We start from the raw sequence: 26,287 nt of genomic DNA on the forward strand, positions 1-26,287 counted from the left end.
AATTTGTAAAGGGTTTTCATATTTTAAACAATTTTTTAAAAATTATTTTGAAGTTTTTTATATTTGTAAAAATTTTTTTGAATTGGATTTTATATTTTGAAATTTTTTTTAAATAATTTTTTGTTTTCAATAAATATTTTGAATTTTTTTTGTTTCGAAAATTTGTTTTTGTTATATTTTTTATTTTTAAAAATAATTTTTTTTTCAATTTTAAAAAATATTTTCAAGTATTATTTTATATTTTTGAAAAATATTTTTAATTTTTTATAATTTAAAAAAATGTTATTTATTAAATTTTTTGTCGCATTTGCAGTAAATATTTTTATTGTGTTCGATCGTTTCAGCAACGCATGTTTTGTTGTTGTTGTTTATTTATGTTGTGTTGAGCGCACAAAAACCAAAAGAATACCAATACACCAACACCAATATGAAAGAGCAACATTGTATGTATGTAACAGCAACAGCAACAGCAACCAACAACAACGTTAATTTTTATTTAGGTTACACACGACATCATAAATATATAACATTGAGGTGGATTATGATAAACGCCAAGATATAATATATTTATTAATTTATTTGTTTGGTTTTGGTTGATAATTGATAAGAAAAAAGAAAAGAAAAAAGGAAGAGAATAAAGTTGAACGTTAATATTTTGCGTTGCAAACGGGTAAAGTATGTGTGTGTAAGTGCAATTGGTTATATCAAAGAAATATTTAATGGTTGGGAGGGTACATATGTAAAGGTTGTAACGCTAATGCTTAGCTACAAAAAATTTTTTGTAATAAATCAATAAAAATTTTATTCATATGTTGAAAATTATTATTAATTTATTTGAATAAGGGTATTTATATGTGTGTGCAATTTTCTAGGAAAAAAAGAAATAATTTTGGAAAAATTAACTTACATTATTTTTAAGTGTTATTAATCATATTAGTAGAAATATAAGAGTTAATTTTTAAGATAAACATGTATAGCATTCTGTTTAGTTTTTATAATGTATTAAAAACATGCAATATTTTTGCATACATACAAGAATAGATATATATATATATCTATCATAAACAAACATTTAAAAGAAAATAATAATAAAAAAAGGCATTCACAATAAAAGTCAATTCTTTATTTGCAGAGGTATGCACTAAACAAAATTCGGTTCAGAACTCCATGAATGAAAACTAATTGCTTACTGTATATATAATAAAACCTAAACATATTTAATTGACGAAAAAAATCGCATTAAAAACTAAATGAATGTGTTATTGAAGCGTTCTCTATATTCTTTCCCTGAAAATCACATAAAAAATATTTTATCACGATAAGCAGCACCGCAGTCAGCAGCACCATACGATTATCTTTAATTTGATATCAATATCATTAAAATCGGTATAATTTTGGCAAAGTAATAACAATTTTCCTGACGACATTACCAATTCGCATGCGACATATTTTCTTGGTCATTGGGCGTAGCATGCTTTCAGGCGTCATTAAAGCAATGTGCTGCATTTTTGAAGGAAATTTCGGCCAAACTACCAGGCGCCCATAATCGTGCAGTAAGGGTGTTTTCGGGAACTGGCAAACGAAAAAACCTTATAACTTATACAATTGTGGATCGATTAGGATGATTTTGGTATTCTTGAAAAGGTAATGTTTTGAGCTGCCGCAAAATAGGATGAAGGGTACTAATATAGTAAAAGGGGCGTGGTTTTTACTAAAATAAAAACAAAAATGCTTCGATTTTATATATTTCAATCGATTTAAGCGTTATGGTAGTTATGGGCTTAGGTATTTTGTTGCTAAATGTAAAAGCATGATTCGGGGCTATCACAGACTTTTAAAAATATGTTATGAGTCAATATTTGTAAAATTAGTGCTGCGCCTTCATTGTTTTTGAAGGCTGATAAGGCTTATGCGTGAAAAATGCCAGTTATGTGTAAGGACCAGCGCAAATGTTATTGCCAGTAAATAAACGCCAAGTGATTTCCTTTAATTTGATACCAATATCATTAAAATCGGTTGAGCTTCGACGAAGCTATAAGGATTGTCTTGACGACATCACTATTCCGCATGCAGCACATTTACAAGACTAGTTAATGTAGCATGCTTTCAGGCGTCACTAAAGCAATGTGCTGCATTTTGATGGGAAATTCGGCCAAACTACCAGGCGCCCATAATCATGTAGTAAGCGTGTTGCCGGGAACTGACACACGGAGAAACCTCATAACTTCCACAAATATAGACCGAACAGGATGATTTGGGTATCAATGGAAAGGTCAGGACTTAGACCATCAAAAAGTATAAGTAAAGGTATTAAGGTCATGAAAATGGCGAAGCTATTAACAAAACATACAGAAAGTGCTTCTTTTCACATAAATTCCAGTCGATTTAAGCATTATGGTGACTGTAGGTTAGATATTTTGATCATTGATTTATGGGCATAATTCGTAGCAATCACAGACCATTAAAAATTGTGCTATGTTCTATATTTGTTCAAGTTATTTATACACTTTCAACGCACTAAACAGCTAAAACAGCTTCTGTGTGAAAAATATTATATATGTATAAAAGTTAGCGAAAGTTTAAGCAATACAATAGCAGCGTCCAGCGATTAGCTTTAAATTGATACTATTATCATTTAAATCGGTTCAGTTTTGGCGAAGTCATATCGAGTTTTCGGATCTCATCTCAATCTGTATCCGGCACATTTTCTAGGTCAGTGCGCGTAGCATGCTTTCAGGCGTCACTAAAATCAGTGTGCTTCATTTTTGGAGGAAATTTCAGCCAATCTACCAGGCGCCCATAATCGTGTAGTAAGGGTGTTATCGAGAACAGGCAAAAGAAAAGACCTCATAACTTCCAAAATTGTGGACCGATTGCTATGATTTTGGTATCAATGGAAAGGGTATGACTTAAGTTATTCGAAAAAAAAACTAACAACAAACTTTTATAGCGAAGACTGTTAATACTTACCAACTATTTAAAATCTGATATAAATGGATATACTGCAGCTATGTACACTATTTGACAAAAGAAGCAATACCTAAGGATAGAGTGTTGAACTTTTATAATTATCATAGAAATCAGCTTAGTTTTAGCCAACGTATCATGGATTTATCGGAGCAGCACATTTCTTTGTTAAACATTATGTGTTTGTTTTATTAAATTAAATTCTATTTTTTTCCTAGAAAATTCTACTATTTTACCAGGTGATCATAACTAAATAAGTAGCGTGTTTTAAAGTAAAAATTGCTCAACAATTTTCCATTTACGCATCGATCGGGATATTTATCTTTTTATTAACTTGGATATAACCTTAATATTCTTACACTTACCGATGTTTTTAAATAAAATAATCCTCAAAGCTTCTAAATTGTATAAACGTTCGTTATCCTTAAAAATTGGTTATTGTTTGATTAGTATTCATATTGATATTTCGTACGGCAGAAAATATATATTTTTTCCAAGTACGTGCTCTTCTACCTATAAGTTCACTGTTGGGTTCAGTACAGTGAATTTTATAATCGATATTTTTAGATCGAATATTTTTGTACTGGTGATGAAAACGAATCATTACGATAACCTTAAACGCAAAAAATCAAATGCGCAATCTGGCCAACCAGCGAAATCAACGGCAAAGCCAATTATGCATGACGCCAAGGTAATGCTCTGTAACTGGTGGAATCGGAAGTGCGCGCTGTATTAAAAGTTTTTAAAACCGGTTGAAACCATTTATGGAAACGCTATGGACCACAACTTATCAAACTGAAGCGGAAGATTGTCGAAAAACGCTCGTAATTTGTGTCTAGACAAAAGATAATAGTTTTCCATCATGACAACGCTTGGCCTCATGTTGCAAGCGCGGTTTAAAACTATTTGGAAAGCGGCTGGGAAGTTTTGCTTCAACCAACTTGCCGCTAGACCTTGCCTCTTCTGACTACCATTTGTTACATTCGACACAGACGGCACTCATTGGAATGCGGTACACATCATAATAGGGTAGCAAAAATGAGCTTGATTTATTCCCAGCGCAGTTTTGTTAGGATGGAATACACAAGTTGTCAGACAGATCGGAGTGTTATAGTTTTGATAAGAAATATGTTTATTTTATTTTTTAATAATGCTATTGTTTTTTTTTTGTTTTTTTTTTTTTTTTAATTAAAGTTGTATAAAAAAACCGCAGGAATATACAAGTATGTAGTTTAAACTCAATATGTATTACTATGTGTATAAGATTCCATCTTAAGCCTTTATAAGTTTATAAAATCAGCTGAATAATATAAAATTAATCAAATAAAATCGCAAATAAATTCGAAACCACAAAATAATAACAATAACAGCTTTATTATAACATGTACGTAATCCCATATATTATATAACATAACAAATCAACATAACTGTAACTATATGCTGACAGTAATTTTGATTGAGCATATGAACTGAAAGCAATCAATGCAACTGCAAATGTCTAAAATGGCAAATAAATATCAACAATAATAATATGATAAAGTATAACGAAAAGCTAAGAAGCAACAAAGCGCAGCGTATGCGAAACAGTCAAACACACACACACACACACGCATGCAAATAAACGAAAGTGGCTTAGTCATATTATTACAAGAAAAATACGAAAATATATTGCTATAAACACTAACAAAGGCAAATATGCACGTAAAAGTTACAGCAAGCAGACAAGCTGTCAAGACGTGTGTTGCAGCCATTTTAAGAACAACAGCTATGAATAACAACAACACACACACACACATACACATATAAATACAAGCATTTATAAACAACCACTGCTTAGTGTAATAAAATACGTAAATCAGAAACAATACAACATAAGACGCCAACAACAACAAATTTATGGGTGTTAGTCAAGCATGCGACAGTACAGTTATACTAATACATATGTATGTGCATATGTGTGCCCGTATATGCAGGTGGTAGAGAAAAGTGTGCGAGTAACAAACGTTAAAAATTGCACACGCTCAAGAAGTGCGCAAGGAGTAAACGAGTTTTCAGTAGTATCACTACAATAGCAATAAAAACAACAACATGCATTAATATAAAATGATAGCAAAGAAAATGCGAAAGTGCCATAAATCCGGACAAGCTGTGTCACTGTCATCATTAACCGCACAAATGAGCGTTTAGTTGTTGATGCCATAAACAGGTGGTCCAAATAGCATTTTATATGTGTTTTTATTAAAATTTAGAAAATAAAAAAAATGTAATGAAATAATTCAAGAATCTAAATTTTAATTATGAATTTAATTACTAATTAATTAATTTGAAAATTATCAAAAAAATTTTATTTTGGCCAAATGTGTATAACAATGTGTATAACAAATTTCTTAAATTAAAAAAAAAAAAAATATTACCGTATAAGATTTACTTAACTTAAAATGCCTTGCAGCCTGTTAATATCTTTAACTTATTACTTCATTGGGAGAAATACTAAACATTTCATATGGTACCAATTAGATTTTATTTTATAAATATTTTTATTTTTTTTTTAATAAAATTTTTTATAAATAGTTTCTGTCGTGTTTCGAAAATTTTTAAATAAAAACTGTACCTCAGTTAGTCAGTCAGTTAATGCTTACTTTCAGATTTTTTGAGAGCTAAAAAAGCTTCTGCGTGAAAAGTACTATGCTGGTGCAGGGTTATTAGCGCTAAGGGATTACCTTTAAACTGATATCAATATCATTAAAATCGATTCAGTTTTAGAGAAGTTATACTGAGTTTTTGTTTGGCATCACTAATCTGCATTTAACACCTGCTATTGATCATTTCGTGCTCGTAGCATGCTATCAGGCGTTACTAAAATTTAAATACTGCATTTTTGAAGAAAAATTTGAGTCGGGCTATCAGGCGACCATAATCGTGCATTAAGGGTGTGCCCAAAAACAGGCGAACCAAAAAAACGCAAAAAATTCCACAAATATCAACGGATTAGGATGATTTTGATAGCGTTGAAAAGGGTTTGACTTCGGCTATCCCAAAATATGCATATATTTCGGAAGTTTTTTATTTGACAAAATATAAATTTCCGTCGATTTGAATGCTAGCTTTGTTAGCGCGATAAGCATGATTTTTGTGTATGATAAAAGGAAAAGAAAGTTAGAAAAGTGCGCAAATTATTTTGCACTGCAAGCTACTGCACCATTTACAGTGCGTTCAAAAAATAACGTTTTCATTTTCCAAAGTGTAGGTAGCATTTATTGGCAAACATTTTGTAAGTATAGAAAATACATTGCTTTGTTGTAGCTGACGTATGCCAGATCTTTGAAGTCTGTCCCGTTTTGTATTTAGAGTGATATCTTAGACTGAGCAATGGTTGTTTCGCAAGACGAAGAACACTAGTTTTGTCCATATTTTTAGATGTTACGCGATTCCTCTCTTTCTGGCTTGCCAGCTACGTTTCCAATTTCTGCTTTATGGTCAGACTATCTCTACACACATATACAACTGGTATTTAAATACTTTGCGATTTTTTTAAACAGTCCATGTGTGACCGTTAGGATGCTTCGTTAAATAGTCTGCTTCAAAGCATTTCTTATACTGAGCACTCATTTTTCTTATATCACGGCACAACGTGACATATTAAGTATGTATAATGACAAAAAAAGATTGACCGAATTGTACGCGTCAGTGATCGCTATTAAATATAATATATGTGAATTTGCAAAAAATAAAAAACAGTTTTCCGCAAAGAAAAACGTTTTTTTTAACGCACTGTAAGTTACATTTACCTCATAACTTAAAAAAATATGAACCGATAAGTATAACTTTGATAGCAGTTAAAGTGAAACGTTTAGATTTCCTCGAACAATATTAAAAAAGGCCTAACAATCCTTGAAGATGCCGTATCATTTCATACAAAAGGGAGGAAAGTTTAAAGCTGCTAAAAATTTTGCAACTTTGGGTGCCCCACATGATTTATTTTAAAAAATTGCTCTAGATTTTCCTAAATGAATTATCGCTGTTAGGCTTTGTAACTAGAATTCGAAAATACTTTTTAATTTTAAAAGTTTTTTTTCGTGTTTCGGAACATTCAACAATGGATTACTTCAAGCTAATGAATAATGCCTCGCTATTTACAAAGAAAGCGTTTTGGATTTGAAATTAAGTATTAAGAAAGTGTACCATACATATATGGTATAGTATGAAGCCTTGCCAGGTTTTTTGTCATACCTATATGGGCTTCAGAAGACCACTTCCAGTGGTTCAATTCTTTATGAAAGTTATTTAAACGTAATGTATGCCTTTTTGATGTGATTGTTTTAGAATTATTTCTTTTAAATCTAAATACACTTTTCAAAACTTGTTTCTTTTTTTAAATTTTGTAAAGAAAAAAGATATTTGACAAACCACATGTCCGACTTGATCTGCACAACTCCACAAACAGAGTAAAAATATTAAACAAATAAAAGAATAGCAAATATTTGGACCACCCCATACGCACATAAATAAATAATGCAACATCATGTTTAAAAAGCGTTTACTAACACATAGAAAGTTATGTACTTGCAACACCACTATACATAAATGTTTTTTGTTTTACATATGTACAAAAAAGGATTGGACTGGAGTTTGGGACTAGTTTTTATTATTATTATACTATACGTTGCGCAATAAATTTGAGCAAGAATAGAGAGAGTAGAAGGAGCTTGCTTTAATCTTACCTTCGAAATTTTTATCACCCATAATATTGATGATCTCCTGATCCTTGCCTTGGCGCCGTGAATCCAACAAATCCATATCGTCACGATAGCCTTTCTGTTCGCCGACATTCGCATCCTTGGAATTGATTTTACCTGCAAATGTGAATGGAGTGTATGCTGAGAATAGAGGCGGTGCAATGATAGAGTGCAAGAGTGGCAGGATGGCGTGATGTTTGTATGTATTAAATATGCAATAATTTAGTGTTGTTATTTTGATGGTGATACAAAAAGAAACGAAAGTAGAATGTGTGATGAAAATGAAAATGCATAAATGAAATGATTACAAATGATGGATACGAAAATAAAGAGAAAATAAAAACCGTTATTGTCTTGGAAACTTGTTTTGTTTTGTTGGGCGGTTTATTTTTTATATACAATATATACGTTGATAAATGTTTAAATAAAAATTTAAAATACTTAACGGTACATATATATAAGGGTTTTTTTTTTTGTAGATACTCAAATGCTTTTGCATATATATTTCAAATAGAGGTTAACTATTCACATATTATATTATTATAGTAGGTATTGATCTAGCTATAGAAGGATAATAATGTGCCTGGGAAACATTGATACCAATAATATGCTTCAATTTTAATTGAAGTAGTGAAACTTGAAAAAATGATTAGAGACTCAAGAGAGTGAAGACCAGAACTTCTCCAGCTATTTTTGATTCACCAAGCGTTGCCGAGCGGCGTATGGAACCAATAAAACCAGACATCCGAATAAGCAGGTAGCACCTTGCGCTAACAATGTTTTACATTTTTTGGCATAAGCGCATGGTGGAAAGATAGAGAGCAGTGAAATGGCGAATCGAAGACAGCTTCTATTTATAGAATTTTAGCGAACGTCTGCCAATACTAGGAGTAGTAAGAAATGTACTGATAGAAAATAATAATAAATGGAGTCAACTAAGAATCAGCTAAAGTTAAAAGCGGCCAGCGGTATTGAAAACAAAGACAGTCAGGTTGTATTTTAACCAAAAAGCCTTTCTGCTAAATTTTGTTACTAATTAATATATATTATTTTACGGTCACTGTTTGTCAGTTAAAAGATAAAAACCGAAGTGTAGCTCTCATTGTAAACAATAGTGTTGGCTATTTTTGTTATAGATTATTTACGCATAGTGTCCGTCTATGGAGTGATAACGATACTGAAGAGGTCCGCCAAACTCCTTGTATTCTAGAAAGGTTACTGCTTGATCAACGTTAATGTCAATGACGTGCCGTCACAGTTTATTTATATACTTTACACATTTTTTTGAAAAATGAATGTGGAGAAATCTTACACGAGAGGTGCTTCTGCTGTCGATTATGTTGTTTTTTTCAAAACACAATCGTCTAAAAAAAAACGTGCTACGGGTTGATTAAGAGTATAAAAAGAAATCCTTCGAAGCAGTTGAAACTAAACTTGCAAAGGAAACTGTAATTATTTTTAAAGGAATATTTAAATTTTAATCAAGTACTATTTCTTCAGAAATGATGAAAAAAGTGAGCTGATAAAACCTGAGAAGAGACTTCTGCGAACTAAAGATAAATTGGTGTGGTATCGAGAGTTTTTGATGACACCGAAACAGTCATTGCTCAAGAGAGTGATTACTCCAGTTGAGTGGGTTGATAGAGACTACAATAGGTATGAATTGAGAAACCGGTTTTGGCGGTTGCCTATAGTAGTAGTTGTAAACCCGATCAGAGTTTTCTCCGAAGAAAAGTTTCTTAGAACAAGCTATACCACCCTTTACAGATGCATTTCTTATAACAGTTTACAAAAAGACCTTACACATGATTTGATCGATCAGTTCGAATGACAGCTACAAGTATATGCTATATTGGTTCGATCTGTGCAATTCATTTGGCGATTGTAGCGTTGTCTTGAAAAATAATCTATGCTAAATTTGGTAAAGATATCATATCAAATAAAAAAGTTTTCTACAAGAGTACTCGATTTTGATGTCACTTTGTATGGCAGCTATATGTTATAGTGGTCCGATATCGGTTCTGCCAACAAATTAGGAGCTTCTTGAGGGGAAAAGAACGTGTGCGAAATTTCAGACCGATATCTCAAAAACTGAGAGATTACTTTGCATATATGTATATAGATATACACACGACGGACATGGCTAAATTGAATCAGCTCGTGACGCTGATCGTGTATATAGTATATATACTTTATAGGGTCTTCGATAGTGGTAAACTGAAGAATAGTTTTTTAGAAAATCAGACTAAATATGGCTTGTTGACATCGCATGCGCTTAGCAGGCGTTGGTTGACGTCCGACTTCTGTGCGACTGCGAGATCCTAGTGGAGATCTTTTCTGAACCATCTGACTTTAGCAAAGTTCATTTTGCCACAATCGTAGAAGTTCTTAATAGACATTGTCCCATAGGCATTTATGCGGTAAAGCTAAAAATTTTGTCTGAAGCAAGTTGTCAAAGCTGTATGGAAGAAGGTGAGGTGGAAATATTCTTGGCGAACCAGAAGCCGTCTTAACAAATTTGTAATAGCCTCAAGGCGCTTTGTCGATTTAAGACGAGCTCTATGATCAACTATATAGGAGTGCAAGGTACATCAGCAGACGGGCGTTATAAGCTGTCTTAGCGAGATCCTCTCGTAATATCGGTATTTTAACTTAACCTAAGCTAATCTAACCAAGGCTTACATGCAATATCAGCCAAATACATAATAAAAGTTGTAGCGGTGTAAGAGTCAATGCTTTGTACTTTTTTGTTCCAAAATCTTGGTTATAGGTGGCTTTATTACTTGTGAAATGTTGATAAGTTATTGGAGAGAACTTATGACTGAGTTATCTGACTTTTTACCTACTCCATCTACTTTTTGCATGGAAAAATTTTGAGTATACCCATATGTTGATATGCTTCATTCAAATATATTGACATATGGCCAACTTAAAGGTATGAAATTACTGATGAACTGAAAACTATACAAAGTCACCAATACCACTATAACAATTATATTCAATACTTTCAGCTGAAATTCATAAATTTCTTCTTTTCATTTCTCTCGTGTACACGCAATCCACCAACTGTGGAATTTAATTTGAGCGCAGAGCTTGGCAATTTGCCATTATCTGGCATACGGCCAAATCTCTGCCAGGAGAGTAACATGAGCAATACCCCAGGAATGTACGTTATTATAATGACAGAATAACAAAAATTAATATTGTTGAATTTTTCGCTTTTATATAGGATTATTTTCTCGAATTAAATATGTATACACATACACATATGTGAGTTTCATTTAACCTCAGGGCAGTCAGCTGCATGAAATATGCCCGACAGAGTTGCTGTCGTGAAGCGAAAAATATATGCGAAAGCAAATGTGTGGCAACTACGAACACGTGTGTGTTTATAAATATGAGTCTACGTTAAACTATGTAGATCTGCCTACATGTATTTTGTAATACAAACTTATAAAATCTTTTTAATATACATTGTACTATATTACTTACCTGATGGGCATGCCGCATGTTGCCCGGTTGCAACATTCTGATAGAAATAATTCTCCTCTAGCCAACGTGGCGCACCATGCGAACGGCATTTTCCAGCAATTTTATCCCAAGCACAGTATGGATCCTGCAGCGCTACGCACTCACTGTGGCAGATAAGGTGGCAGGGCAGAGCGACGTAGAGAGTGTGAAGTGGAGAAAAATAGTGAACAATGGCAAATTTAAATATAAATAATAAAATATATGCATATGCAATACATATGTAGGTATATACAGTAGTCATTAGGGTGCTGCTGAAAAGTTGCTCGGATTTTGGTTGAAACTGATTGTGTACAAGTTTTCAAAACATTAAAAATTTGGAAACAAACATTTTTGAAATCAGAACTATTTATTATTAAAAGAAAAAATTATAATAGAATTGTATATAAAAAATATTAAATAAAAATTTTGAACAAAAAAAATTCATTTACTAAAAAATTCATATAAAATTGTGTATAAAAAAATTAAATTAAACTCAAAAAAAAAAAGCATCGCAATAGTTTGAACTTCAAAATTTTTGTATATTTGAAATAATTGAAATAGCCCTAGTTTCAAATTCACTGCTTTAGTTTTGGTAGTAATATAATATAACAGCTATTATAAAAGCTTTAAAAAATTCAAAAGTTTTGAAATTGCGGAGTTTAAAATCAAAATATTATCACTTTTAAAAAGTATATCAAATTATATAAAAAATAAAATTAAACAAAAATAAAAATTTAAAAAAAATATTCATTAAAATTTAGAATTCAAAAAATGCATTTCAAAAGTTGGAATTTGAAAATTGTTGTACGAGTACATGAGAAATAATTGAAATAATGCTAGTTTTAAATTCACTTCTTTACTTTTGGCTATATTTTAAAAGCTTCGAAATATGAATGCCTTTTTGATTTTTGTAAAAATTTTGAAAGCTGCGAATTTGAAGCCTTTCTTGTAGTTTATTTTTATCAGAAAAAAAATTATCTAATTTGAATTATATTTATTTAAAATAACTATCAAGAAATTAGAATTAAAAAATAAAAAATATGAATGATCTTGATTTTGTTTCCTAATTATGAAGGTAATATATGACCAAAAGTAGGCAAAATTCCAGGCAAACTCTAGCAATATAATCAATGCAAAGCTATTTCAAAAAAATCAGCTTTATTTTAACAAAAAGGACTCGCATAGCAATCTAACGAAAGAATATTATTTCAATAATATTCTATAAAACAAACAGTTTTGAGAATAGTTTACGTTGTTACAATAACAAAAAAATCTGAACTCCAGTAAGTGGGTACGTAACTTGGCTAAACTATGCCGAAATGTAGGCCACATTTTATGTTTATTAGGGTTTCTAACACTAGAACATTCTATCTAACAGATAATTTCTATTGCTTAGACATGCCATTTAGCTAAAATATGCTGAAAGGATAGACAAAATTCCAAAAAAGCTCAAACAACAATGCAATTTGAAACTTTTCCCAAGCTAGTAAGGTCTAAGTCACTAGTAAGCGCCGGATCTAAATCTGCCCAATGTCCCACGCGTCAACAGTATTCAAAAAAAAAAATTCGAAAATATTTTATGCTCTTGCAACAGCAACAACCACAGGAGTCACCGGGTATGTGACTTGGCTAAAGTATGCCTAAATATAAGCCTCGTTTTATTGTTAATACACTACGGATTTTGAGTTTCTTAAGCACAAATTTGGCCTTCAAAAGTAAATTTATAATTTGACTAGTATTTAAAGCAGATCAGCTAATGTATTAACTTAGATTTTCTGTGTTTATATTAAGTTTTAAGCAAATAACAAAAATTCATAAATTTAAAATAATTAAACAACTTCCAAATTATAACAAAATTAATTATTTCTTTCTTTAACTATTGTAGAATAAACTTTAAGCATACATCTTTAAGAAAAAATGTTTATATAAAATTTTATCTAAAAGTTCAAAACACCCACTAAATTTTCGGCCGTCTCTTTCGAAAATGCACGCGAAAAATGCTGTTTATTTATTTTCCGGTACATCTTTAAGAGGTCTTTTAGTTGCGTTTGAAAAATTTTGTATAATACTTAAAATGTATAGAAAAGGTTGCCTACATCACGGCGATGAGAAAAAATTTCTCGCAAGTAAAGTTGTATACTTTTATTTATAACGAATTAACTGCTGCGCGCCAACAAGTATGCAACGGCTAACCATTGGCGGACTCAATGTGTCACTGACTTTGCAGTAACTGACAATAGCGCGCGCGCTCGGTGCTAAGTATATAACTGTGAAGAAACAACAAAAAGCAAGCATCATTTTACACTTACCTACAGCTGGTGATTTTGTCATCGTGACAGCGATGCAATTGTATTGCAATCACTTGGCTATCGGTGACAATGATTAATTTTCCGTCATCGTAGCTGCCGTCCTTTGGTTGGTCTGTGAAATGGAAAAAGTAAAGAAGAACAAACAAAAAACAAAAAAAACAATGTAATAAAAAGTTAAACAAAATGTGGCAACTTTTAATGAGTCTCTTCGTAGTACGACAAATGTAATCAATGCTTGACATGCTGTGGCATACTTGTAATATGCTTTAAGTCAAATATATGCCTGAGATTTATCTCTGATTTACATATATACATGGGTATATGAATATGAAGATGTTTTTATTTATTTTTTATTTTTTTTCTTTATTAATCAAACTTACCATACTGCATTGTGCGCACAATTTCCAAGTTTCTAATCGGTTCACTCTTTGGCAGCACATCGATTTCCTCAATCACCACTGATGATACTTTCGCATCCGAATCAGCCGATTCGGCATTAACGGACTTAATAATTTTGCCATGATCTATTGGAATGAAAAAATAATATATATTTAGGTATTTTTATGTTTCCATACTGTAGGTTCATTAAAGGGTTAGGTCATTCGTGTATTAAAAAAATATACATTTATATACTTTTTTTTTGCTAAAACTATCATAGAAACATTATTTAATTGATAACATAGTGAAATAGGTTTCTTTCAGTCAACTTCAGTACACTTCAGGGTGTTAGTAACATCCAGAAGGAAACGCCGGAAACCCTATAAGTTATATATATATATACTTGTATACTTAGCGTGACGAGCTGAGACGATTTAGCTATGCCTGTCTGTCGTATCGCTCTGAAATTGTGCACACGCCCTTTTCTGCTCAAGACGCTGCTCATTTGTCGGAACCGCTAATATCGGACCACTTTAGCATATAGCTATCATACAAACTGAACGATCAAAATCTAGTTCTTGTATAAAAAACTTTTTTATTTCATGAGATATCAGTACGAAATTTCTCATGAATTTTTTTCCAAAGCAGCGCTAAAATCTACGAATAAAAGTTTCAGATAAGACAACTATAGCATATAACTGATAGATCGAAATCAAGTTCTTATATGGAAAACTGTCGTATTGGACAAGATATTTTTATGAAATTTGGTGTAGGTTATTGTTCAAGGCGACGCTTGAATCTCCGAATATATTGTTAAAATCATATATGGTAGCTGCCTAACAAACCGTCCAAGCTGAATTCGAAGATAAAATGTCAACATATAAATTTTTTTTGTTCACTCAAATAAATGTTCAATAAAGTCTGAAAGAGCGGAACTCGATTCCATTTTCATTATCTCCACAATAAATTGTCAAAACTAGACGTTTTTGTAGAGCTCTAAACTGATCTAAGCACTTAAAAAATTAAAGTAATTTTGCAACATTATTTCAAGCAATCACACTCTTTTTTTATCTCTCACTCACACACTCTCTCTCTTCTTTTTGTTCTCTTTGATTCTCTTACCTGTGCCGATGAATATTACGTCGTAGGTCTTTCCGCCGGGCGTTTTTATCTGCGCATCCACAGCGATTTGTGTGAAGCGATAACTGTAAGAAAACAAATGAATTGTTATATAAGTGATTAAATGTAAGGCAGGACTAAGAGAAAAGTCATACGCATTTAAATAGATGTATGTGTGTATATATTATATATAGAACGAAAAGCCTTACAAAAGTCAAGTATAAAAGGATTGGCTGAACTTATCGCTTGTTAGCGAGGGTGCGACAATGTTTTGCTATCTCAGTGGTGTAATTAAAATGCAGGGCAACGCGCCATGTACTGCCTGGACATCTTTACTACCACATACACATGCATACAAACGCATTGCACATATGTGTATGTAGCACCAACAAGTATGGCGGGTAAGCTTAGTTATATAGTAGTCGGTAGTGCCGTTATGTGGCGAGTGCTCGTAAAAGATGACACGGTATAAAAATATGTACTCAAGAACAGCAACAGCAACAACAACTACAAAAGCAATGGCTTTCACTTAAAAGCACAATGGTGATAACAATGTTGTGTTTATATCTGTGTGTGTGTGTGTGTTTGCATGTATGCAGTAACCACATCACTGCTGTGCGCTGCTGTTGATAACGATGCCAACAAAAACAATAGTGGCTTGTAAAAGCATGTCATCCAAATAAAAGTGTATGATGAAAAATGGGGAATTATAGAATGTATTGTCGTACTTTTGTGCACTTGTAATTAGGAATGTGATAATGTAAAAAATTATTTCATTCATTTTATAAGCACATTACACAATGGGAGAGGCATGGACATAATGACGTGGCATGGAAAAGGTTGAAGCAATAATGCAATTAGAAAATGATATGTGTGTGTATATACATACAAATGTATGTTTGCATGTGAAACGGTTTAATGCCTACTTGATTGAGTATTAAATCACAGAACATTTTTCTTATAGGAGACTTAGCAAGTCTAATTTAGATTTAGAAGGCGCACAAATTTTAAAAAGTAGAAAGATAAAAAAATTGCTTTTTGAAGCTGGAGTCATGTAAAATGTATTCTTAGCCGTATGAATTTAAGTTGAAAAACAAGTTGACTATTTTGATAAAGACGACTCCTAATTTTTTTTTTTGTAAATTTCTAACCCACTTTTTATTCTCAAAAAATAGTTAACTAACTAGTTTAAGATATACGCCGATTTTAGCCACTTAATTGCAGAAGTTATAATTCCTAAGGTCTGAACTGGGTATTCTAAACTAGAGATTTGAATTTTTTTTAATTATCGATAAAAATAGCTTCCTAAAATGATTTCAATTCAAGTTATTTTTATAGTTAAAGCCGCTTTAAGCACGTTTTTCACAAAACCATTTTTTTAGATGCGGTCGTCATGATAGCTCAAGATTTCATCAGTCGATTTGCTTGAAATTTAGCGCGAATATTCTTAAATGAATCTTTTTGTCATATATACTAACAAAAACTTTAAACTTTTTGTTTGCAATATTAAAAAATAAAAATATAAGAAGTGAAAAAATTTGTAAAAAAATCGATTTTTTTTGAGTCGACGCTATTTGAATTACTGAAAAATTTTTGTTTGCAATATTAAAAAAAAAAACTTAAAAGGTTAAAAAATTTAAGAAAAAATCGATTTTTTTTGAGTCGACGCTATTTGATGAAAGAAATTAAATTTTTACTTATTTGGAATGTGCCAATATTTTATTTTTAAAATGACCATGAGGGAAAGGGGAAATCTTGACGATGAGGCCTCTAACCCTCTACTTTAAGGAGGCATAAAAAACTCTGTGATTTGTATTATATAAAATGTATTTTGTGAACTTTTGATATATGTATATAAAAACTGATAAAAACAAGTAAGAAAGAGCTTAGTCCGGTTGTAACCGAACATTTAATACTCTTGCAATTTGCAAGGATCAGAGCCAGGTGTTGGCAAAACTTTATATTAAGAAATGCAGCGCAAAGATTCAATTTCATTGTTCGACGAAATGGTAAATGGATTACAATCAAATTTCGTAACATATTAACTTATTTTGAAGGTCATAGACTCACTTAATTTTATTACTATATTTTACTTCCCGTCCGCAAAAATTATACAAAAATCATTGGGGTATAGTTATGTCAGAGCTGATTGCAATAATTTTTGACATTGCTCAGGAACTTATTTTCCAGCAATTTTATAAATATATAAATATGAACATATGTTGTATGTACATATATGGAGTAAAGTCAGCCAGACGTTACAAAATCGTGAATATCAGTTATATGGGAGCTAAGGCAAGTTTTCGCCCGATTTTATTCAGTTTAGGTACTAAGAGACACTGTTGTTAGAATATACGATTTCTCAATTCCATGAAAAAGACTAGCACATTGGCCGATATATGTGGTATAAAGTCATTATTGACACAAAGATGTATTATTATCAAAAAAAAACAAAAAATTTCGACGAATTTCAGTTATACAATACATATGGCTCACTGAATGGCCGATATTTTCGGCGAAAAGTCGGCTATAAACCCTGGATCAACATTTCCGGTATCTGAGGGCTTGAATGGTTATTGTACGATTTGGACAATTTTTAGCCCTGAAATGGCATAATTTTAAGAAAATATTTGCAAATTTTTATTTCGATATATTAATTAATACTTGATTTGTATGCTGGAAAGTGAAAAAACCAGATGATTTAAAGTTGTTTTATATAGAAAATAGGCGTCCGATTTCGCTCATTTCGCTGCACTGTAACAAGGGAATATCAAAATAATCTTTTGTAACAAATTTCGTTGAAATTGGTGGAGTAGGTTCGGAGATATGTGATTTGAGCTTAATGTGGACGGTGCCTATTCTATCGATTCTTCTCCATCTAGTTCTTAAAAATATTGGATCAATATTAAAATTGTATTTTGTATGTATGACAAGTTAAGTATTAAAACAATCGGCCAATAATTTGAAATTTATAATAATTTTTTGGTATTCTTCAAAATATTCGGTACAAAGTAAAAATACTATATGAGCAGAGCCTTTGGCTTAAATAAAAGATCGGAACCTACACAAAAAGTCGTTGCCAAAAAGCATCTTAACTAGAATACTGTCTAAGTTTCAAGAAACTTTATACAATATTTATTTCAGTTATTGGTCTCAAAGTAAAGCGACCTCTGATGCTTTCGTTTACAATCGAAAAAAGTGAATGCCATGTTTCCATAAAAACATGGTTTCTTCTTGGAAAAAACGTCGACGACGACTGATATATTAAATAATTATGCTATAGACTAGTTCTCTAAACTCTTTATTCTTTATAGTTGATCCCAAAAACCTATTTCTCATACCCACGGTCAAAAAGTGGCTCATTGCAATAAGATTCCACGCAAATGGCGGGATCAAAATAGAAAAAAATGTTTGTTTTGAATAACTCAAAGCTTTGCCTATTGAATTGCTTTAGAAATGTTTGAAGGCCATTTTAACAAAAACTACAGCTTCTGGTACAAGATTATATACATATACTTGTATGTATGTATATACTCGTAGAGGCATTGAGCTAGAATTTCACCAAACAAAACCTTCTTTCATTGTTAGGCCAAAGATTTCTGAATGCATTTTGTATACGAAATATATATTTATTAGTGAAAAAACCTTCTTTGCAATTTATGCTAAACAGAAATACCTTAAACTAATTAAAATTATAATTTCATTTAACTATAACTATAATAGTTCAAAAATACCTTAAAGATATTGAATTTTTTTAACAACAAAAATGTTGCTGTAGAGAACTTTACACTTTTGCTATGACGTCAGAAGAAGAGTGAATGTCATATAACTTGAGCAAAATTTTATAAAAGAGATATACTGCTGCTTAATTATTAAAATAATTAAGTATCAGCTTAGATATATTGGCAATGGACTTAAAACAAAATTCACATTAAATTTCAATTGCAGTCGCTAAAATTATATAGCATGATGTATGTATGTATGTAGCAATTCAAAAATAAACTAGTTTTCATAGTATTTATTAGATTTCTCGAGAAAAATGTAATTTGTAAATGACAGCAATAATACAACTACCGAGAATTGTAGTTCATTCTCGGAACAACATGGCGTATAAGTGATCTTCGCAGCTACGAATGCTAACCACTTTGAATTTCAAAATTTGCCATTTAAAATTTTAAAATATGTATTGTACATGCATAGAAATAACTGCAGAAATGAGGGCATATTTGAAAGCTTTTCCTTGACATTTGCATTTTGTAATTTTCTTGAACCAAACATTTAAATGCGCTTCGCTTGAAGTAATGCTCTCTTAAGCAAATTGAATGAGGTTGCTGAATGCAGTTCGCACGAAATTCAGAATTGAATAAGATTATAATTTTTTAGGATAAGTATATATATGTACGTACATATATATACAATCATGAGCAGAAAAATATAATTTATTATATTAAATTTGAAATAATAAACATAAATAATAATTATATTTTTATTAGAGAGGAATGTGGGTAGTTCGTAGGCGACCTTAATAAAAATGAGCTTTTAAAATTTAGTAATCAAAACGAAAAGTGAAAATTTTAATATTTAAAACTCAAATTTTGTTTGACGTTTATAGCACTTCATATTCTAGAAAAAATGTCAAGCTGGCAACACAGATTAGTTACAATGAATTTAAAAATTTTTGAAAAATCAAAAGGTAGCTTCTCTTATGTGCATAACTTTTATAATGTGTTTTTATAACATTTTTTAGCCTTTTAAATTTCAAAGATTTATTTTTCTAAATTTTTTTAACAATATTAAGCATCTTAGACCAATTATCATGCATAAATTCAAATAAATCAGCCAGCATAGATAATTTGAATAATCATCAGAAGAGGCTCTGTTCCTATACACAAAAATTCAAAATTTTCGATATAAAATTGGAAAATTTTTTTCCTGATGACCAAATATTTTTTTACATAACTGCATAGCTAAATATCCAGTTGTCAATATCCAATGTTCTTAAAGACATAACCGCAAATATTGTGCTCAAAAAATCCACAATGCAAATCTTAAATATATTTTGCAGTAGTAATATATTTTTATTTACATACTCCAAAGTTTTTGTTCTTTTATTAAATAAAGAAATTTTGAATTTTTCAAATAATCCCTACTGATAATCTTTAATAAAACAGATCAGTCACCATAGATTGATTGAATTAATATCAGAATAGGCTTGGTCCAAGTACACAAAATTACAAAAATTTCAAAATGATCATAATATTATGCACATTACTGTTTTTAGCAATGTTTTTTCCACTTGGCAAGTTAACTTCTGACTAAAGTATTACTTACTGATTTCCAACAATCAATTATATAGTTGACCTCACACAGCGGTAGAAAGCGTAAACTTACACACATATATAAAAACTTATGTGCATACATACACATACACATAGGTATAAGCAATGTTATCTAGCAAGCAGCAATAAATGGCGTAGAGTACAGTTATCATGCACATTTTAGTTGCTTGTACGTAGAAAAGTTAGTTAAATTTCCAACCTGGCATTGCCGAAAATCTATAAAACTTCCACACACTACACATACACAGGCAACTAACTTGAAAAGTTTAACGGTAACTTCGCGATTAGTTGGATGTGCAGCTAAGTGACAAAGTGAAGCTCCTAAATACATCAGAAAGCCAACTAATACTATTACACACACACAGGCATTTAACAATGAAAATAGGAGCAAGTTACGGCCAGAACAATAACAAGAATTGTTGTTGGTCCCAAAAAAACAAAAGCAAAAACAAAAAATAAGGAAAATAATTTCCAAGTACGTACTAGTTACAACAAAAGCGAAAAACACACAGTTGGTCGACTTTGCGACCGATTTTGGTTGCTATATTTGTTGTTGCATGTCATGCTGTTGTTCGTTTGTACGAAAGCAAAGAAAAGTTACTTGGCTTGCGAGTTTTCATTTAAGTTTTCACAAATAATTTCAAAAGCCAATATGGCAGTCACATTGCAATAGTTAGGCAAAGAATATACAAAGTGAGCGAAACAAATATGAGAAAAGTAAATTGAAAATGCAAAAAAAAGAAAAAGAAGTGAAAAGAAATGGAAAAGGTTAATTTTGCTGTGGAAAGCAGCGCACATCACATTTTCAGGAAATTTATTAAGTCGACTTAGTTGCGCAATGCTGTTGTCGAATTTGGTTTCTAAATTTTACATACTTAGCAATACATTGTCTCAATATCCATTATTGTAAAGATTTTATCTTAAATTTTAAATTTTTTTGACATAGAAAAAAAACTTTAAAACTTTCAATTGTGTCAAGCTGTAGACTTTGTTAATAATAATTTAAAAGAATATCATGTGCTACTGCTAAATTTTACAAAAAGAAAAACAAATTTCTATAGCTATTAACTTAACATTTTATGTTAACTTAACATTTTATGTGAACTTAACACTTTATGTTAACTTAACGATTTATGTTAACTTAACATTTTAAATTAACTTAACTTTTACTGTTAGCTTAACATTTACTGTTAACTCAACATATACCGTTAACTTAACATTCGCTGTTACTTAAAGTTTCCTGTTATTTTTAAATATACTGTTAACTTAAAATTCGCAGTTAACCTAACATTCCCTGTGAACTGAACATGCACTGTTAATTTAACACTCACGGTTAGTTTTACCTTCGTTTTTATATCTGAACATTACCACGCTACAGTTATCAGATATCCGTAAATTTTTATTTTTTAAAATATTATATAGCCCACTACACACATCATGTTATATCATACATCAAATACATACGAGTACATATGCATCACATTACTTCACGTCAAAGTATCACAACACATCTTCATTCATTTCATCAAGTCCCAACATGTTACATCACATTAAGCCAAGAATCACATCAACGCATCGTAAATCATATCACGCCAGATTATAACATTTAATAACAAAACACATTGCATTAAATTATTTCAAGTCATAACATGTCACATAGCACAGGATGAAATCATATCACCTTTTGTTACCTTAAGCCGTATCACATAAACTTATTATATATCCCTTCAAGCTCGCATGTACAGCATATCTTATGAAGTCACTATACATTATAAAATAATCGCATGAAATTATATCAGAGCACTTCAAATATCATTTTTTGAATTACTTATTAAATCGAATCGCAAATATTAAAGCAAATCACACAAGATCGTTTCAAATCACATCATACCTTATATTGTTACATCATCTCATAATAAATTACATCAAGTCACTTCTAGTAATCAATACTTCGCAACACATCATCACATAATACAAAATCGCTGCAATTCACATCATCTTATATTGAATGACATTTCACTTTATATTAACAAAAATCACATTATACCTTATATTATCATATCAAATCACATCATCTTATGTCTAACATTATAAAATTTAATAAAATCACATCACATCATACAGAATGAAATTAAAACACAACACCTCATATTAAATTACTTTATGTCATTTCAAACCGACAATAAAACGCACATAATTACATCATATCTTATAACCTTACATCAAAAAAATTTCCAATTCGATTTTTTTAATTAAAAATTAAAAAAATTTATACCAATTATATTTATGGAATTGTACCAAAAAATTAAACCAACAAAACCCTGAAATTATATTACTTTAAAAGTTCAAATTAAATTAATAAGAAAATTTTGAAAACAATTTATTAATCTAGAATATTACTAAACGCAATTATAACAATAAATACATCAGCAATAATTTTGAATTAGATTATAAAAAAAAAAAAATTTTTTTGGATTTTGAAAAAACAAAATTATAATTATAAAAAAACAGTAAAAGCAAACCAATTTAAAGCAAAAAATGGTTTAAAAATTTTTGAAATTACTATACAAAATTATACACAAATTATACTAAAGTTAAGAATATCAAAACCCTGATATTCGATTACTTAAAAACCTCTAATTGAATTAATTAGACAATTTTAAATTACTTATACCAAATTACACTGTTATTATACGTAATTATACCAAAAACCATTAGCTATAAATTTTAATTAATATATTTAAAAAAAATTTTAATTTTGAAAATACAACATTGTAATTGTAAACAACTAATAACAGCAAAAAGCTTAAATAAATTAATTTCAAAATATTTTAAAAGATTTTGAGACTAATTATACCAAATAATATTATATAACCAATTAATAAACCAAATAATTCCAAAAATATCAATTTAACTTTATCTAAAAACAGAAAAATTATATTTAAAACAATTTTAAAATCATTTCCACCAAATAATACTATTATTATACCAAATTATATATTACCAAAAATGACAATAGGCAAAATATGAAGATGAAAAAGTGTAGCTGTAGGCATTCGTATTTTAGCAGGGAATTTTTAATCTGCAAGTGTTTTCTGCAATCAAAAGACTTCTTATAAACCGTAGATGCAGTTTGAAGCTGATTTGAAACTAGTGGAACAAAATCCAAGTACGCACAATAAATAGGAGGCAAAGCTCAGCTAGCACCACGCTTAAAAGTGTGGGGAAAAGTTTAATTTTGAATATTTCATAGCGTCTATCAAGGTGTGACGCCACTTTTTACTATTAGGCTGAAATATTTTGCCATAATAAATGACATAGAAATTACTAAGCATCATGCCACATATTTCACTACGGCTCAGACTTGCAAGTTAGCAGAAAATTAAGATGCAACCTTAAGAAAAATTTATTATGGAAGTGAAGTGAAGTGAATACACACATAGCGTTATTTGCTTTGCATATACAAAAATCAAACGCGTGTTGATATATGTATGAGGCAGCTTTAACTGCCACGCACGAAGGTCAATTAACGATTCAAAGGAAATATGTACGCATACATATACCGGAGTAGTTCGAAAAATAAGCTGAAAATCAGCAACGTCTAGCAACGCCTATGTAGTAAAGTTTAGTATATTAATATGAGACTCTTTTTGTTGTGTCAACAATTTTCATATTTTTAAGTGCAACGTCTAGCGGTATTTTTTCGCTTGCAACGGCACGCAAATTTTCATTTCAGTTCACTGTGTCATCATCGTTTCGGCTACATAAGTTAAATGCAACAACAACAACAACACATACAAACAAGACGAATAGCAGCACGTCTATGTTTACAAACATGAGTGTCATATGTACACAGGTGTGTGTGTGAAGTTTAGTGTTTGCAGAGAGTTAAAATTATGAAAGCGCAATTTAAACCAGAAAACACACAAATACACACACATATGCATACATGTACGGGCAAAAAATTCCACACGCGCATACAAACTTGCGTCAACAAGCGCACGCAAGCAACGTCGCATGCAACATAGCAGCGCGGTGGTCGATGCAGCGGGGTCATTTCAAGTACCAAATGTCTAGAAATGAAAGATGAACGAATACGCAAAAAAAAAAACACCAACAACAACAATATGAGTAAAATGCAGAGCAGAAATTGATGAGTTACGGGGCGGCGTTGGGGGTGCGCGGCTGCAAAGCAAGCGAACGATGCACGAGTAGTTCAATGGGTTTCGGGCGGCATTTCGCTGGCTGGTTGGCTGACTGCTTGGCTGTTTGTTTGGTTGGTGAACTGCGGCTGCTGGCGTATAAAAAACTTTTGACATCCATAAATCTCGCCCAAGTGCGAATGTGGATGACACAAATATACAGGCAAGCATACTTTCGGGCGCGCAAAAATACCAACATAAATAACTGCACACAAACAGTGCTAAGATTGCGTGTGTGTTTGTGTATGTGCTTGTCTGGCTGGTGGTGATGGTGTGCGCCACGCATGTGTCGGTGCATAACTGTGCCAATGTTGTTGTTGTTAATGCTGTTGCACTTTATGGCATACAACATTAAAAACGTTTATGTGCAACGCATACATGCGACCGTAAATGCTGTCGTGTTATTCACTCTCCACTCACTCACTCACTCACTCGCTCAGGCAATGGCTTGCGAACGAACTAACAAGTAAGTGGCGCGCACGCACACACATAAAACCCATACAACGGCAGAGTGGAAGAAGTAAGTGTGCGTGCGTTTTTTGTTTTTGTAACCGTGTTTGCATTTGTGGCATGTTGTGCACATAAAAGAAGTAAATTACGAGCTACTTAAAATTTTCTGCGCTACGACAACGCCACGACATGTTTAACCGCCATCTATGTACTAAGTGTGCATGCAACACTAAGTGGCACATTGGTGTGGCAGCGTAGTAGACAAGTCTTCTGCGGTAGTTGTTGTTTATACTTTTATATGTCAGTGTGTTTGTGTGTGAAATGCGAATGTGCCGATACAGAAGAAAAGCAAGATAATGATGCAGGTGAAAGGCGAATTTTGTTAAGACGAAAGTGAAGGCGCAGGATTGATGTGCAAGCACATACATTTATTGTATATATACAAATACATAAAAATTTATGAGTAAGTGACATGATTTCTCAGGTACATAGGAAATTTTTGGAAAAATTAAGTTCAAGCGCTTGCAAGTCAATTAACGTTGAGGCAGGTGCTCTTACATATACTGGTAACTAGTTGTTGTAGAAGTTTCTATACTACATATGTATAAATGTATATATAAAAATATTATACCACTTATACCAAATATATATTATACTATTATTATACCAAAAATAATTACAGTATAGTCTTAAATTAACTTGTTGTTTTAACTTAAAAACAAAAAAAAGTTTAAAACAATTATACCAAAAATAATTTATTTTAATTTAATAAGCAAAAAATATTTTTAAAAATTTGAGACCAATTATACCAAATAAAATCAAATATATCAATACAATTATTACGAATTTCTATTATTTTAACTTAAAGACAAAAAATATTTTTAAAATTTTTGAAACCACTTATACCAAATTACTATTTTTATACCAAATTATACCAAAAAAAACCACATCGAATATATGGAATTTAATAAATTAAAAAAAATTTTCAACCAATTAATATGCCATACGTTTATAAAAATAAAACAAGTAAGGAAGGGCTAAGTTCGGATGTAACCGAACATTTTATACTCTCGCAAAGTCAAATGGTATACTCGTTTGAGATTTCTTTGTGGATTGACTGATATTTTCGGTAGAAGGTCAACTATAGGCACTGGGGTCCACATATTTAGTACTTAGGGGTTTGAACAGTTTCGGTTCGATTTAGACAATTTTTGGCCGCAAGGTGGCATAATTTAATTGCATTATTCACGCAAAGTTTTACCCCGATGTAATCATTG

At 31.2% G+C, this 26,287-nt stretch overlaps 1 protein-coding gene across 1 annotated transcript in view; it reads right to left on the reverse strand.

Moving 5' to 3' along the window:
• Sema1a (semaphorin 1a) overlaps window positions 1–26,287 on the reverse strand; it is a 427,795-nt gene that overhangs the window by 20,070 nt on the left and 381,438 nt on the right. The window contains 5 exon segments of the mRNA XM_070107025.1: window positions 7,689–7,820; window positions 11,196–11,338; window positions 13,523–13,634; window positions 13,903–14,046; window positions 15,023–15,105. Of these exon segments, the coding sequence (XP_069963126.1) occupies window positions 7,689–7,820; window positions 11,196–11,338; window positions 13,523–13,634; window positions 13,903–14,046; window positions 15,023–15,105 (614 nt within the window).

Source organism: Bactrocera oleae, chromosome 3 (genome assembly GCF_042242935.1).
Source record: "Bactrocera oleae isolate idBacOlea1 chromosome 3, idBacOlea1, whole genome shotgun sequence".
In the NCBI taxonomy this organism is placed as follows: domain Eukaryota; kingdom Metazoa; phylum Arthropoda; class Insecta; order Diptera; family Tephritidae; genus Bactrocera; species Bactrocera oleae.